General features: G+C 39.3%; 1 protein-coding gene across 4 annotated transcripts in view; it reads right to left on the bottom strand.

Moving 5' to 3' along the window:
• Nsd3 (nuclear receptor binding SET domain protein 3) overlaps window positions 1-16,010 on the bottom strand; it is a 120,455-nt gene that overhangs the window by 38,195 nt on the left and 66,250 nt on the right. For 3 of the 4 annotated variants that reach the window (XM_048330279.1, XM_048330280.1, XM_048330281.1), the window contains exons 7-12: window positions 15,609-15,735; window positions 8,411-8,511; window positions 6,051-6,096; window positions 2,962-3,092; window positions 1,596-1,721; window positions 861-987 (exon numbers count right to left, since the gene is read on the bottom strand). In XM_048330279.1, the coding sequence (XP_048186236.1) occupies window positions 861-987; window positions 1,596-1,721; window positions 2,962-3,092; window positions 6,051-6,096; window positions 8,411-8,511; window positions 15,609-15,735 (658 nt within the window). Of the gene's footprint in view, window positions 1-860; window positions 988-1,595; window positions 1,722-2,961; window positions 3,093-3,305; window positions 5,116-6,050; window positions 6,097-8,410; window positions 8,512-15,608; window positions 15,736-16,010 lie in introns of those variants that run through there. The other variant, XM_048330282.1, reaches the window with a different exon arrangement.

Below are 16,010 nucleotides of genomic sequence, written 5' to 3'. Positions count from 1 at the left end.
CACACACACTCTCATGTGAGCACACACAGCTCAGTTTTTTCCTTGCTATGTTGTTTCAGACTGAACAACAGTTATTGCTTTCCTTGAGTTTAATCAGGATTACAGAGAAAAGAAACAAACTGGAATGTTTCTCTTTTTGTATATATGTTATTCTGACAGATGGCAGTATGCATAATGAAATAAGAAAGAAATGGTGAATTCAAGTTTAAAATAAAATTTCTAGGGCTGGGAATGTGGGGCTTAGCGGTAGAGTGCTTGCCTAGAATGCACAAAACCCTGGGTTCAATTCCTCAGCACCACATATATAGAAAAGGTCAGAAGTGGCACTATGGCTCAAGAGGTAAAGTGGTAGCCTTGAGCAAAAAGAAGCCAGGGACAGTGCCCAGGCCCTGAGTTCAAGCCCCAGGACTGGCAAAGGAAAAAGAAGAAGGAGAAGAAAAAGGAGAAGGAGAAGTTATTAAAATAAAATAAAATTTCCAGTAGCTCTCTTTCCACTAAAACAGATTCAGCATGGTTACAGTTTCGAGTGAAACTTAATTCTAGTCTATTAAAATGAAAGGATTTTAAATCAACTTATTGAGCACAAAAAATTTTTCAAAACTATCTGAAAAATCTCAATTCACATTCCTTGTACAATTCTTTACTTAACACAAACTTACCTTGATGTTTTGCTAGATTTATGGTACAGACACTGACTGGTAGGAAGAAGTTTGTATCTGGGAATTCTAATCATTGGATGGTGTCTTAATTACTGAAATACCCATAGGAGGAGAGGAGGAAAGTCAGAAAAAAAGTGGAGAGAGAATCAGATGTTAGGGGAGATGTCACTCCTCCCTCTCCATGTCCTTGGAGTAGCTTACCAGTGCTACACTCTGTGCAGATAAACTTCCCATCAGGAAGTGATGTCAACCCCAGGCATTCCAAGTGGAAGTGTCTGCAGCATTCTCCCTCACATGGAGTCAGAGAGTCACCAGGGCTTTCACAGATCTATAAAATGGCCAAAGCAAAAACAAAACAAAACACCGTGTTTCTCCAGCTGGCAGGCATCAGAATCCCACAGATGGCTTACTAAAATACAGGTCACTGGGTTCTTCTCCAGAGTTTCAAAGCCAGTGGGTTTAGGGTGGCCCAGAATCTGCTTTTCTAACAAGTTTCCTGGAGAGGCTGTCCTTGGACTTCCCTGTGCAGACCTCTGAACTACATAGCTATTTCCAAAACCACCATGGCATCAAAAGTTGAAAAATCATACTTGACCTTTTATTATTCCTTCTTTGTGATTGCATAGTTTAGCTTTTCTTCAAGGGACAAAGCAATATTTTCCCAACAGAGTAAAAATACACTTAAAAGTTCATAAGCTCAAATTTAGGAAAAAGTATTTGAAATCAGTCATCTGCCATTTACTTCCAGTTAATATCAAAAAGATGACTGGCACTTGCATTTGATGACAAGTATATCAACTCAGAAAAGGAGAAAATAAAGAACTTTCAAGTCTGTATCCTTAAGGTAGCATCACAATTTGGAAACACAATGCCTTCTTTCTGCATATCAAACATGATGGCAATTATGATCAGCCGGAGGACCAGCCTCCTGCCTACCTGACACACGGTGTCCTTCCTACTGCCAACAGCTCTTCGGGACAAATTTGAATCCATGGACTGTGCATCAGACATGTCTGCATCTGCAGTACCTGAAGGACTATCTACTTGTTTTCCGAAGCCTACCTATATAGAAAACAGAGCATATCTTAAAAGAAAAACAAAACAGAACTAACTCTCCTTGAAGTTACATGCAATGAAAATCCTGGTATGGATTGATCAGATAGCTACTGACACACCTCTTTTTTCTTTCTAAAACCCATGGATACCATATGCCTGCTGTTTGAGGGAGAAATTGTAGTTAAAATTTAAAAACCAACTAAGATCTATGATTTTTTAAAGTTACTTTTTTTGCTAGTCCTGGGGCTTGAACTCAGGGCCTAGGCACTATCCCTCACCCTCTTTTGCTCAAGGCTAGCACTCTACCATTTGAGCCACAGCACCACTTCCAGCCTTTTTCTGTTTACGTGGTGCTGAGGATTGAACTCAGGACTTCATGCTAAGCAAACGCTCTACCACTATGCTACATTCCCAGCCCTAAATTTACTGTTTTGGTGCTAGTACTTGGGTTTGAACTCAGGGCTTGCACACTTAGCTCATTTGCTCAAGGCTGATGCTCTACCACTTAAGCTATACCTCAACTTCTAGCTTTTTGTGGTTAACTGGAGATAAAAGTCTTGTGGACTTTCCTGCCTAGGCTGGCTTTGAACCATGATCCTCAGACCTCAGCTTCCTATTAGGTAGGATTATAGGCATGAGCCTCCAGCACCCAGCAAGATCTAATTCTGTGATGTGAGAGATCTGTAAAATTAAGGCAAACATAAGGGCAAATACGGTGGTTCATAACTGTAATCCCAGTACTCAGGAGGCTGAGGCAGGAGGATTTTAAGTTTGAAGCCATCCTGGGCTACACATGGACAGAGATCTTGTCTCAAAAAGCAAAACTGAACAAAAGCCACAAGTTATAAAATAACCAATCATTTTTGTCCTCTAAGTATATGCCTGTGACTCACCCCTGTAATCCTAGCTACTCAGGAGGCTGAGATCTGAGGATCACAGTTCAAAGCCAGTTGGGGCAAGCAAGTCCATGAGACTTATCTCCAGTTAACCCCAGAAAATAGGAAATGGCGCTGTGGCTCAAGTGGTAGAGCACTAGCTTTGAGCTGAAGAGCTCAGTCAGGGACAATGTCCAGGCCCATAGTTCAAGCCCCACGACCAAAAAAAAAAAAAAAAAAAAAAAAGAGTATGCAAGTATTTAGAAATTTCCCTCATTTCTCCAAGTAAGCCAGACAAAGCATTATACTATAGTACATTTGTTAGCAAAGCAAAAAAAGACAATCCTACCCAGATCCAGGCACATATTTACCTGCAGATCACTCAGTCCTCTAGAATCGGAGTCAGACGTGTCTCTGTATGCAGAACTAGTCATTTCTACATCTGTTGAGGCTCGACTTCTTTTCTTTAGAGGTTTACAGGAATCTGAAATCTCGCTGGCACCTTAATACAACACACTAAAATTAATCCTAGGTAATACTTAAGGTTTGTCATTTAATTTTTTTTTTGTGGGAGAATATTTTCTTTTCCCAAACTCTTTCCTTTAGTGTAGGAGGAAAAAAAAAGCACAGATCTCTTTGTAATACTGAAGTTGATGTCAAAACTTCATGAGCTTCTGACCTTTCTTGTAGTGAATGATTTAACTTATAATTGTTCTATTAAAACATTTAATTCAGTTCTCCTGCTCTAAAATAGCTCTAAAGCTATTTTCAGTCAACACAGCCCAAGTTCCAACCTAAAAACCAAGTGTATCAAAACTGAAGGACAGCCAGTTGATTTGGAGCAACTCAAAGCACCATTCGATTTGGAGGGGGGAAGACATAAAACCCAACACACTGTGTAGTTTACAAATATGGTTGCAGAGACATCTCCATCTTGTTTTTATTAGGGATGTGACAAATCTTTGATTTGTATTCGAATCGTACACGGATAGTGCCATTTTCCCCAAAATTTTGCAATTCAGTTGATTATTGTCCCCCCAATAAATTTTGAGTGTTCATAATTGTTTATCTGAGGCTTCCTTGGTGAAGTGGCATTTATTGTGAGCAGTAACAAATGCGGCAGCACTGTACACGCCCTGCCATCTGAGAGGCGCACTGTTGAGGATCGTATGCGGACAATCGGTATTCAATGCAGCCAAATCATGAGGAGCTGGATGAGAAGCCTCTGTGCAATTGTTGCAGGAAGGAATAAGTATGAAAAAAAAAAAAAAGACAGAGAATAGTGTGGAATTTTTTTTAAAACTGTGTGTAATACAAATCCAGCCAAAACAATAGTGCAAAAAGTTACAAAGCAACAATCTCTTGGGCTAATGCAGTATAGGCTATACAGAAACAGCCACGATGAAATGTGCAGATCAGGCACGGTGAATACCAAGGAACCAAGGAGACGGTTAATATTTCCACCCACAGTTTGTGTTTTGGATTTTTTCCCCCAAAATTTCCATACAACAGACAGACATCTAGATCAGCCCAGCAAGCTATGGTGGAAGTGTGCAGTCCAGAAGAGACCATGGAGAAACAAGTCTCCTGAGGCCATGAAGATCCGCAACAGGCTGAGTGGGAGCAGCACTTGGTGTATAGCCATGTTCTGTGGTGGAGGATGTGGGGCTCAGGAGCCTGCTCAGATTACTGGAACTTTGTTATCACATCCCATCCTACAAGTTTTTCACTCAGTGCTTCCTGACATCTAGAAATGAGGGTGCCTGCCCATGTTAATGCTGATTAAAAAACACAAGTACACAAATCTATGTCCTTCATTGCTGGTGTATGGACCCAGAACACCACCACAAAATATTTCCTTGGCCTAAAATCACTGGATTAACAAGGAGTTTTAACAGAGGAATAGGAGGAGTGCTGTACTGAGAGGCTTTCGAAGGGAAACACAGGTACCGCCATTTCCGAAGAGTTTCAGAAAACGCTAGAAAAATGACAGACTGCTGAAGACAGCTGTCATGCTGTTCTCCATAACGGCACTAATATTAAAAAAAATAAGAGCTTTTAATGATTGCAATGTATACAGTTTGAGCTGTTTGGCAAAGCCCTGGAGATATGCATTAATGATGCTTTATTTAAAAACAAAAACAAGAAAAACAGTCCATGTTGGAATTGATCAGTGTACATTAAATGGTGGTTTTCAGGCTGGACCCATGATTTAAGCTGTACCCATCCAGCTCAAACCAAAAAAAAAAAAAAAAAAAAAATCAACAACAAAAAAATCATTTGAATGTTAAAGCAATTATTCAGTCTTGAAGAAGAAACCAAGCCAATAATGATGATTGGCAAAGTCAAAAACAAAAGGAACTGTTTATCGAGCCGCCGACAAAGAAATCTTGAATGGTGACTACAAGTCTGGAGTTTCTGGGATGAAATTGTACAGGAATCTCAGTCCACGGTTTCCTCAACCGCTGCGGAGACGGAGCTGTCACTGTATCTGACAGAGCCCTGCACTCCCCGGTCCGCCGACCCTGTGGAATGGTGGAAACACAACGCAATCAGGCCTCCTAATCTCGCAGCGATCGCGATGTCTTTCTTGGAGCTCCGCCAAGCAGTGTTCCCTCCGAGAGGCTGTTCAGTTCTGCTGAGGATCTCCACGGAGACCATCGCTGCAGACTTCTCCCCGAGAATGCAGAGAGGCTGTTGTTTTATTTTTTATTTATTTATTTTTAAATAATGCAATTTGCCCAGAGTAAACTACAAATACAGTTTGAGCTCACCAAAAATGCATGAAACATGCTATAGAGTTTGTACTGTAGTCAAATTGCACACAGAAAATACAGATATAACTTTAAGGTTTCTTAACCTTTGTGCATATTTCAAATAGATTCACATATGATCATTTAATAATGGCCATAAGTATGCTATGGATCATTTTAATTTACAGAAAGGTTTTACAGCACTGTAAAAGTAAGTGTGGCAACATTATTTTTCAATCAAGTTGTCTTGTCTGATTTGTCATAGTCCATTTTTGACATTTATAGCTACTATTCGGTATTCAGTCGAATACCAAAAAAAGTGGATTCGTCACATCCCTAGTTTATAAGCCAGTGAAACCCCACAATCTTACGGAGAAAAGTTGGAAACAGTAGCAAGTCTATGCGGTGTTCTCCAATTTACCAAAACAAGTAAGACTTCATGTGGAGGCACAGAGTGAGATCAACTTAACAAGTCTCTCTCTCTCTCTCTCTCTCTCTCTCTTTCTCTCTCTCTCTCTCTCTCACACACACACACACACGCATACACACAGACACAGACACACACAATGGAATATTTTAATTTCACACTGAAAAGCAACAACAGTGATTTACAGAGACAGACAAAAATACATGAAGTACAAAATAAAAAAAATCTTAAAACTGGTTTAATCAAGGAAATGCAAAGCAACATTATAGTAGCAACTCACCTTTTTGTAATCCAGTCTTCACTGTAGCCTGAGGAACTGTTTCAACCTATTTAAAGAAAAAAAATTACAGCATTAACAAGGAATTTTTTCACTTTTAAATTACAGGGAAAAAAAATAAGACTTTCATCAATCTAAGTAGTGATGAGTGATCAATGTATCTGAAAACTAAACTCAGTCCCATGTTCTGGGTCAAGTCTCTGGCATAAAGTCAGGGGAGATTTAAATCCTAGCTGCCTGCGCTGAATACCAAGTGACAACACACAGCCACATGCTCTCTAGCAAAGACCTTTCCCACCATGCCCTGGGAATATGAATAGAAAAAGAATACTTTCCTCAGTGTCTGGGAGGCAGGAGAGGGGTTGTTTCTGCAACCAGCCCCAATGTTGCTGTAAACCCCTCCCGCCCCAAAGACGTTAGGATAAATTTTTACTTACTATGAAACTCAGGTTAATGTAACTCACGCCACTTAAGACCCCTCGGCGCCTGCACTCACTGCTAAGTTGCTGGGAATCAGGACCCTCTCTGTAGAGAGCGCTACAGGGCTCCAGACAGCTGGAAGCTCAACACTTCTGCTGCTAGTACAAACTTAAGAAAATAAGTTTGTGATATTGCAAAAGTACTTTCTTGAGTGTCTTATGAACAGTGTCTTGATCCTACATTAGGAGAGCGAGATCAGAAGTTATTCTGCCAATGTATATGTAAAACATGGGTAATTTGAGGATTGAAGCACGGGAATTAGAGAAAGGATGCTATTTGGAGGAGTTCCTGATTAAGCTATGAATTGAATTTCATGTTTAGATGTGGTGAAAAATGCATGTTGAAACACATTTTGTAAATATTTAAGGATTGTTCTAAGCTTTTTAAAAAATTTTATTTTTTACAACAGGTAAAAAACATACAACAGAAATGCTTTTTTTTAATAAGATACAATTAGTCATACAAATATAAAATCTTCTAAACAATCACTGATATTGTTTACGACTAACTATATATAACACAGTGGCATTAACAATTTATCCCATTTTTGTACTTATTCTGCTTATTAACTGACTGGTCACACACTGAATTTGGAAACCAGGTGGCAAAGTCACAACTTCATTTTGGTAATGAAAACTACAGGTCTGCAAAAGCTTAGAAAGATTTTTTGGAATTTCCTAAGTATGAAAGTTAATATGATAAATAGATGACAAATCAGTATATTATTTAATTTTAGCTATTCTGGAAAAAATTGTTTTACATGCTTGTGACATCATAGAGCACCCACAAAGTTAACTTTTAAATTTGGAAGCTTAAAATTATAAATGCAATACTTTAAATAAGAAAGTCCACATTCTTCCATAGCGGTTTTAAAATATAAAACTTATTGGAACTAATACTATTAGAATTTTATTTTATTTATTTTTTTTTTTGGCCAGTCGTGGGCCTTGGACTCAGGGCCTGAGCACTGTCCCTGGCTTCTTCCCGCTCAAGGCTAGCACTCTGCCACTTGAGCCACAGCGCCGCTTCTGGCCGTTTTCTGTATATGTGGTGCTGGGGAATCGAACCTAGGGCCTTGTGTATCCGAGGCAGGCACTCTTGCCACTAGGCTATATCCCCAGCCCAGAATTTTATTTTTTAATGGTAGGCATCCAGATTGTAAAAATGGATAATCTTTCAACTTTAAAAAAAATTAAGAAAATTCTGATTACAAGCTTAAAGAATAGTTTCTAAAAGGTTCTTTGAAAAGGTAATCTAGTATGAACGTTACTACACTGATTACACTGCTTGAACACATTCAAAATGGCTCCACAACACACTCTTTTAAAAATTTGAATACTGTCTATCTGATAACCAGGTGAGTGCCATTCCACTGGAAAAATAACATTCCAAAACTCTGTGATGCCAACAGAAAAAAACAGATCCTCTACAATTATCTGCTTCTTAAATATAGGCATATAAGTTAAATTAATTTGATTGGCTTAAAAAACAAAAATAATACATACCAGCAGATTAAAAAAGCAAAAATTTAAGGGGGAGAACTCAATGATGGTTCCAAATAAAACTCATGAAGACATGAAATCACTGTGCTTATAAAAGAATTTTAAAAATAAATGTGAGGGGATTTTGTGAGTATCACACCACTGGCTTCCCATCTCCCAAAGCCTGACTTTTTTTTTCCCCCCTCGTGAAAATGCTTGAAGCAGAATCACAGGGATTGCTGAATTAGAACTGGGCACTGCAACCTGCCAGGACAGAAGAGTAAGACAGTGTAGAAAGGAAACTCAGAGAGCAGGGAAAGTTCCTCTTTCTTTTGAGATACCAAGATAAGCCACAAATTGTACATATACAATGCTTTAACTCTCTACATGTAGGAAGCCAACCTGCTCCTTTTTGATCTTCTTCTTTGGCACAACCTCAGTGGATTTCTCTGATTCAGATCGAGTCCTAATTGATCTTCTCTGTTGTTTCTTTTCTACTGAGCCTAAGAGATAATTTAAACACACGAACAAAAACTTATTTAAGAATAGCTTGACATTCGTGCAGTTAAGACCTGACCCATTTCCTTGCTTTGCTTACTCACTATTTTAGAATTTTAATTAAAAGTCACTAAAAAGATTTTAAGATGATGGGACCCATATACCCAGGCTATCAGCAGCCACAAAGTGGTGGGCCGGATGGCCAGAGAAGCCTCTTTGGTGTCCTCCTGCGTGTACTTTCTGGCCTGATGGGCTGTGCCCACGCAGCAGCCAGGATTTGTGGCCTCACTCGGGGGGCATACCCAGACATGAAATGGACCCTCTGCTGTGAAAGGGGGTTAGCAGACACCAGGGTCAATGGCAAGGCAGTACCAGGGCCAGGAGGTGGAAGCCCGCAGTCTTGACTGAGTGCTACAAACAAGCTATTCTTGTTCTGAGGCAGGGGCATTTTCCACTGGAGAATCTGATATTTTTAAAGTGAGGGGTTCACTTCCTCTATATCCCATCTTTGACCTTCAAATCATTTCCTTCAACCTGACCCCCTTTGAGTTTAGAGACTATATGGCATAGTTAAGATCAGGGATTTGGATTCAGGCACACATGGATCGAAACCATATACTTGTTGCATGACGCAGGACAACTGATTTCACATGTGGAGCTTTAGCTTCTAGACAAAAGGAGGGTAATAATAATATATAATTCATAAGGTAGTTAACAAGAATTGATTGGGATCATTTGAATAAATGCAACCAACACAGTAATAAATGCTAGCTGCATCATAAAAGAAGACTTTAAATATTTGGGGGCACAAAAATTATTTAATAGCTTAATTTGTAAAGGCCCATGAGCCAAGACTAGGATCTACAAAGGATTTTTATTATACAAACACAGGAAGATTTCTTTCTTTTTTTTACATTTTAGTTTTGAAAGCAGGTAAACATGTTTAGGAGTTCTGATCAATCATTTCCAGCAGGTAAGTCACGAATAAAGGTGTTAGCTTCCTCCTCTTCTCTCTTCTGCTTACACTGATGAAGTGGTAACTAAGACAACAGACATACTACTCTCACTGACCAAGGAGGATTCCAGAGACCCTTATTAAAATTGAGACATTTTAAAACAAAAATCAAAATTAAAAATAGAGAGCTAAATGGTGATTCCAAATAAAAAGTAGTAAAGCATGAAATCATCGTGCTTATAACAGAAATTCAAAATAAATGTGAGTCACAATACTGGCTTCGGCATACAGAAGTATCATCACCAGTATCCAAGTACTACCTACCTACCAGGGGAAACAAAAAAGAAATAGAACAGCTTAGAAGTCATCAAAGACTTGGTTTTTGAGGATGATAATATAATTGTACTATGAAATGCATATGAGACTCTATCAGGGGTTAGGCAATTGGGCTTTTAAAAATAATTCAGGAAGGGTACCAGTGGCTCACATCTCTAACTCCTACCTACTCAGGAGACTGAGATTTGATTACAGTTCAAAGGCAACCTAGGCAGGAAAGTCCATATGACTCTTACTTCAATATAATTAACTACCAAAGCTGGAAGAGCAGCTGTGGCTCAGTGGTAGAGTGATAGCCCTGGGGGGCGGGGAAGAGCTCAGGGACAGTGCCCAGACTCAAGAGTTCAAGCCCCAGTACCAGGAGGGAGAAAAAAAAAAAATCTGAAAGGAACCTTTAAAACCACTAACAGATATTTTACTCATCTTATGACTACGACAGTGTGAGCATTTCTAGATTTGGAAAATCGTTTAGAAGCCTTGTCTGAATGCAAACCAAGTTCCTCAAGTCAAAGAAATGTAGCAGTGCCACAAATTCTATGTATCCCTTACATTCACCAGGAAAAGCTTCAAGAATTTTTTTTCCTGTAGTTCACACTAGCGGAGGTAAATGATGTCATTGGTTTTTGAAGGGAAATAAGTCTCTTTTTGATATATATTTTTTGGTGCTGGTCCTGGGTACTGTCCTTGAGCTTGTTTGCTCAAGGCTAGTCATGCTTCCTTGAGTCACAGCTCTACTTATGGCTATCTGGTAGTTAATTGGAGCTAAGAATCTCATGGTGTTTTCTGCTCAGGCTGACTTTGAATCATGATTCTCAGATTTCAGCATCCTGAGCAGCTAGGACTACAGGCATGAGTCACTGATACCTGGCTGTAAGAGCTGTTCTCATGAAAAAAACCAAAATGGTTATTTAAAAAGATAAAGTATGCTTATCAAAGCAGAGCTGGCAACCAAAGCAGAGTTGGTGACGGCTCAATGCTCAAGTAATATTCTGCAACCTCAACTACATGTACCTGCCCAATGAAGAAACTGCCTTTTTCCAGACACAAAAAAGAAAATGAAAATTTACAGAAGATCTTAAATCATACAATAAAAGACTACATGAAAATTAAATGTTTAGTAGTTAGTTGAAGGTAAAAAACCAAACTTCATTACAAGTAAAAGCATAAAATTTAGGATTAATCTAGTATTATATGTTCGATGTCCATATCCATATGAAGAATTTACTTTCTCCCTAGTTAAGAGATTACAGATGTTTCAGGATCCACCTATTCTAGGTATCCCATTTAAATTCAGACAAATGAACAACAGTTAACAACAAAACTGATAATAAAAATAAATGATATGCCTAACTAAAAATACCCAAGAGGTACTTCAATATTCAACAAAAGAAACCAATATTCCAAAACATGGTTAATTAATGTAAAATCTAAGTCCACTTACTCCTTCAACATTATAATTTCATTTTATTACATAGTACTTTGAAGTGATACAAGCAGCAAACCTGGCTCTTGATTTTGCTCTCTTATTTATTATAAATTTAGCTTCCTTTCTCAATTCTGGATAAAAGCATACTGGCTAGTAAGCACGCTCAATTTGTGTCCAATGTCCTCTGATACCACTTCTCCATCCTGCATCCTTCCTATCATTGGCTTTTATTTCCTTTTATTCTTTGTTGGTCATGGGGCTTGAATTCTGGGCCTGGGCACTGTCCCTCACCTTTTTTGCTCAAGGTTAGCACACTACCACTTGAGCTACAAATTCTCCTCAGATTTTCAGGTGGCATTAGACTCTTACCTGAAGGTAAGAGTCTCACAGGCTTTCCTGCCTGAACTGGCTTGGAACCATGATCCTCAGATCTCAGCTTCCTGAGTAGCTAGGATTATAGGCGTGAGACACCAATTCCTGGCTCCATCATTTGCTTTTAGAAAACTAGCCTAAATCCTTTTCTGAGTGATGACTATAAACATTAGAATTTTACTTAAGCTTACCTTATAAAACTATCTCATCAAGCTACTCAATCCCAGGTGTACCTGAGTTACTACTGATTGAAGACTACTAGTTCAAAGTCTTAAAACTTTGTTCTCCCAAAAGAGTATTTGGATACAATAAATATATCTTTGCCCTGTGATCCTTTCCTAGATTCCCTGAAATGCTTTAAGTGACAGGGCTGCTAGATACATCCTTTGTCCTAATGTCTGGTCTTTACCCTAGTTCTCAGCACAAAGTTCCTAGGTAGTTAGGACTTTCTAAGTGATAGAATGTCTCCAGTTTAAATGAAGCAACTTTGGTAGACTCCTAGGTGGAGGCTGGTCAGTGAAAAGACTCAGCTGCACCCCTACACCCCAAAAAGAGAAGACAGGCTGGAGACTGAGTTAGTAATACACCATGGCTTTGTGATGAATCTTCTAAGAAAATCAAGATTTACAAGGTTTGTAGGACCTCTGGATTAGGAAACCCAAGGTGCTTCTGGATGGGAAATGAGACCAAATTGGGCACGAAAGCTCTGCAAGCCTTTCCACATGCATGATGGTCCTGCATCCCTCTCCATCTGGCTACTCATTTATATCTTCTATAATACTGTTTGCAATAAACTGGTAAACATAAAAGGCATTTTCCCAAGTTCTGTGAGCCACTTTTGCAAATGAATGAAGCAGAGGAGTGACAGGAACATATAGCTAATCAGTCATAATTTTTGGAGATATACCATAGTGCTATAGTACATGTCTGTAATCCCAGCACTCAGGGAGACCGAGAGAGGAGGATTTTGAATTCTCGTCCAACTTGGGCTATAGAGTGAGACCCTGCTCAAAACAAAACAAAACAAAATCCTGGGAGCAATCCTGGAGACTAAGTCCTTTAACAGTAGGCTATGAAGCCAGGCCTGGTAGCACATGAGGAGGCAGGAAGGCAGAGGTAGAGGTAGAAGTAGAGGCAGGAAGCTGAGGAGTTCAAGAGAGCCTGGGCTACACAGTCCCACAAAAAAAATCCCAAACAGATACGAAGTGTGAGAACTGAATGGAATCATATGATACACTGCTGGTGTATAAGAACTGTCAGTGAAGGAAAAGAAAAAAAAAAAAAACATCAGAGGAATCTGAGGAGAGGACAAACTGTAGTGCACAGAAAATTTTGTCTTTTTTAAAAATTACAGTCACTTCTTCAATTCCAAAGAAATTTTTAGAAAACAAAATGAAGTCACCTCTTTTTTCCTAAGATTCCAAATGACCAAGCTAATGAGCAACAAACTCTTTTCTTAATATTATGTCAGTAACACTGATATATAAACCAACTCATCTGTGAATTAAAAGTCAACTGCTTAAAAAATTACCTTACTGAGGCTGGGGATATGGCCTAGTGGCAAGAGTGCCTGCCTGATATACATGAGGCCCTGGGTTCGATTTCCCAGCACCACATATACAGAAAATGGCCAGAAGTGGTGCTGTGGCTCAAGTGGCAGAGTGCTAGCCTTGAGCAAAAAGAAGCCAGGGACAGTGCTCAGGCCCAGAGTCCAAGCCCCAGGACTGGCCAAAAAAAAAAAAAAAAAATTACCTTACTGAATACAGGCCTTCTCTCATCCTATTCTACCTTTGCAATACTGGAGTTGAACTCAGGTTCTCACTATTTTACCACCTGAGCCATACCCTCAGTCCTTTTGGTTATGTTTTCCAGAAAGGTTCTTAAGCTAAATTTGCCCAGGCTGGCAATCAGTAAGGGCTAGGGTCCCAGGTATGGAGTACCACGTATACCCTAGCACATGTTGATCCTGGGGCTTGAACTCTAAGCCTTGAGCTCTCATTTAGCTTTTTTACTCAAAGCTAGCACTCTACCATTTGAACAATAATGGCTTCAGACTTTTTGCTGGTTAACTGGAGATAAGAGTGATAAGACTTTTCTGCCTGGGCTGGTTTCCAACTGTGATCTTCAAAGTTTAGCTTCCTAAGTAATTAGGATTATAGGTATGGGTCACCAGCATACAACGTTCAGTATTTATCTTTTAAATAAGTGTAACATAGCCTGATTTTCATTTTATAGTTTCTGTTAATCAGAGAACAGGTTACATTAGATTAGCTAGGTCCCCTCATGTATTAATGCTTTTTTTTTGTTATGTTTTTTGTTTTGGTTCTTTTATTTTTTTGCTTCTTTTTTTTTAAATTAAATTTTATTGACAAGTTGATGTACCAAGGGGGTACAGTTACATAATAAGGTAGTGAGTACATTTCTTACCTTATTTGTTGTACCCTTCCTCATTTTTCTTTCCCTTCCCTTCCCTAGTTCAGATAAGCATATATACAATATCCAGTGTACCAAAATCATATACAGTGACCACAGGGGGTATACCAAAGTATTAATGCTTTTGAAACTAATGAATAATGAAAGGATCACTGATATTTGATAGAGATCTTATCTTGTTTCCGGTAGAGGATAAAAAAAAGCCGAAAGCAGAGCTGTGGCTCAAGTGGTAGAGCACCAGCCTTGAGCAAAAATAGCTCAGGGGCAACACCCAGGCCCTGAGTTCAAGCCCCAAGACCAGCACACGCGTGCAAGCGCGCACGCACACACACACACACGAATGTGCTAATAGTACTGGAAAGGCAAATATGTCATTCTCGTGCAAAAAGATAATGAAATGGCCCATTTACTTAATTTATTTAGATTTCATGGTTTTTATTCCCTTGTGGTTCTTTTTTTCTTTTTGCCAATCCTGGGTCTTGGACTCAGGGCCTGAGCACTGTCCCTGGCTTCTTTTTGCTCAAGGTTAGCACTCTGCCACTTGAGCCACAGCACCACTTCTGGCCATTTTCTATGTATGTGGTGCTGGGGAATCGAACCCAGGGCTTCATGTATACGAGGCGAGCACTCTTATCACTAGGCCATATTCCCAGCCTTCTCTTGTGGTTCTTCAGACAATCTTGCTGTGTACTCCATCCAGGCTGGCCTGGAACTTATGATCTTCCTAATTTAGTCTCTTAAGTGCTAAGATTACAGACATGTATTACCATATAGAATTTATAGCTTTTGTGTGTGTGTGTGCATGCGCACATGTGCGTGCACTGGTACTGAAATTTATTTTTATTTTATTTAGTTATTTTTTTTGCTCAAGGCTAGCACTCTACCACTTGAGCCACAGCACCACCTCTGGCATATATATATGTATGTACACACACACACACACACACACACACACACACACACACACACACGGTGCTGAGGAATCAAACCCAGGGCTTCATGTATGCAAGGCAAACACTCTTGCCACTAGGCCATATTCCCAGCCCCACTAGTACTGAAATTTAAACTCATACTTGTTCAGTTTGTTTGCTTGGCCACTTGAGTCATACCTCTATACACTCTGCTTTTTGCTAGTTATTTTGGAGATGGAATCTCAAGGGCTTTACTGCAGAGGTTGGGTTCCAACCTTGGTCTTCTGCATCTCAGCTTCCTGAATAGCTAATATTCCAGGTGTAAGCCACTGGTGCCCAGCTATATTTACATTTTTTTTTTTTTTTTTTGCCAATCCTGGGGCTTGGAACTCAGGGCCTCAGTACTGTTGCTGGCTTCTTTTTGCTCAAGGCTAGCACTCTACCTCTTGAACCACAGCACTACTTCCAGCTTTTTCCTGTTTATGTGGCAGTGAGGAATCAAACCCAGGGTTTCATGCATTCTAGGCAAGTACTCTACCACTAAGTCACCATTCCCAGCCTATATTTACTTTTTAATAATGACAAGTTTCATAGGAACAAAGCTACCATGTTATAGCTGAACACAATGACCTCCCAGAAAAGAGCCATATATCCCTCCTTTACACCTACCTGTAGGACCAGATGTTGCTTCAGGAGATGATATATTCTGAGTTGGCTTTTCATTTTTCTGATTTGGTGAAGAGATTATAAGTCTGTCTTGCCCCCTGACACTTATTTCTGTTTTGTTACCAATTCCCTTTAAAATAAGGCAAAATAAAAAATAAAGTGATTATCATGCAAATGGTATTATGAGCGTATAAAGACAGCTTTTAATAATTTGCTTGAATTTGTCTGGTCTTTTATTATGGTTAATTTATCTTAGCGATTATCCCAAGTAATTTTGTTAAGTCATCAGGATATATTCTAAAATGTACAATGAGATCACATAAGGGAAGAAATAAAAACTACTTGTCTAAGACCAAGTGATACATATGAACCTGTGTCACCCTCATTTTTTGTTAAAAACAAAGT

The sequence above is a fragment of the Perognathus longimembris genome, chromosome 21, assembly GCF_023159225.1.
Source record: "Perognathus longimembris pacificus isolate PPM17 chromosome 21, ASM2315922v1, whole genome shotgun sequence".
Classification (NCBI taxonomy): domain Eukaryota; kingdom Metazoa; phylum Chordata; class Mammalia; order Rodentia; family Heteromyidae; genus Perognathus; species Perognathus longimembris.
This window is presented reverse-complemented; position numbering and strand designations above follow the sequence as displayed.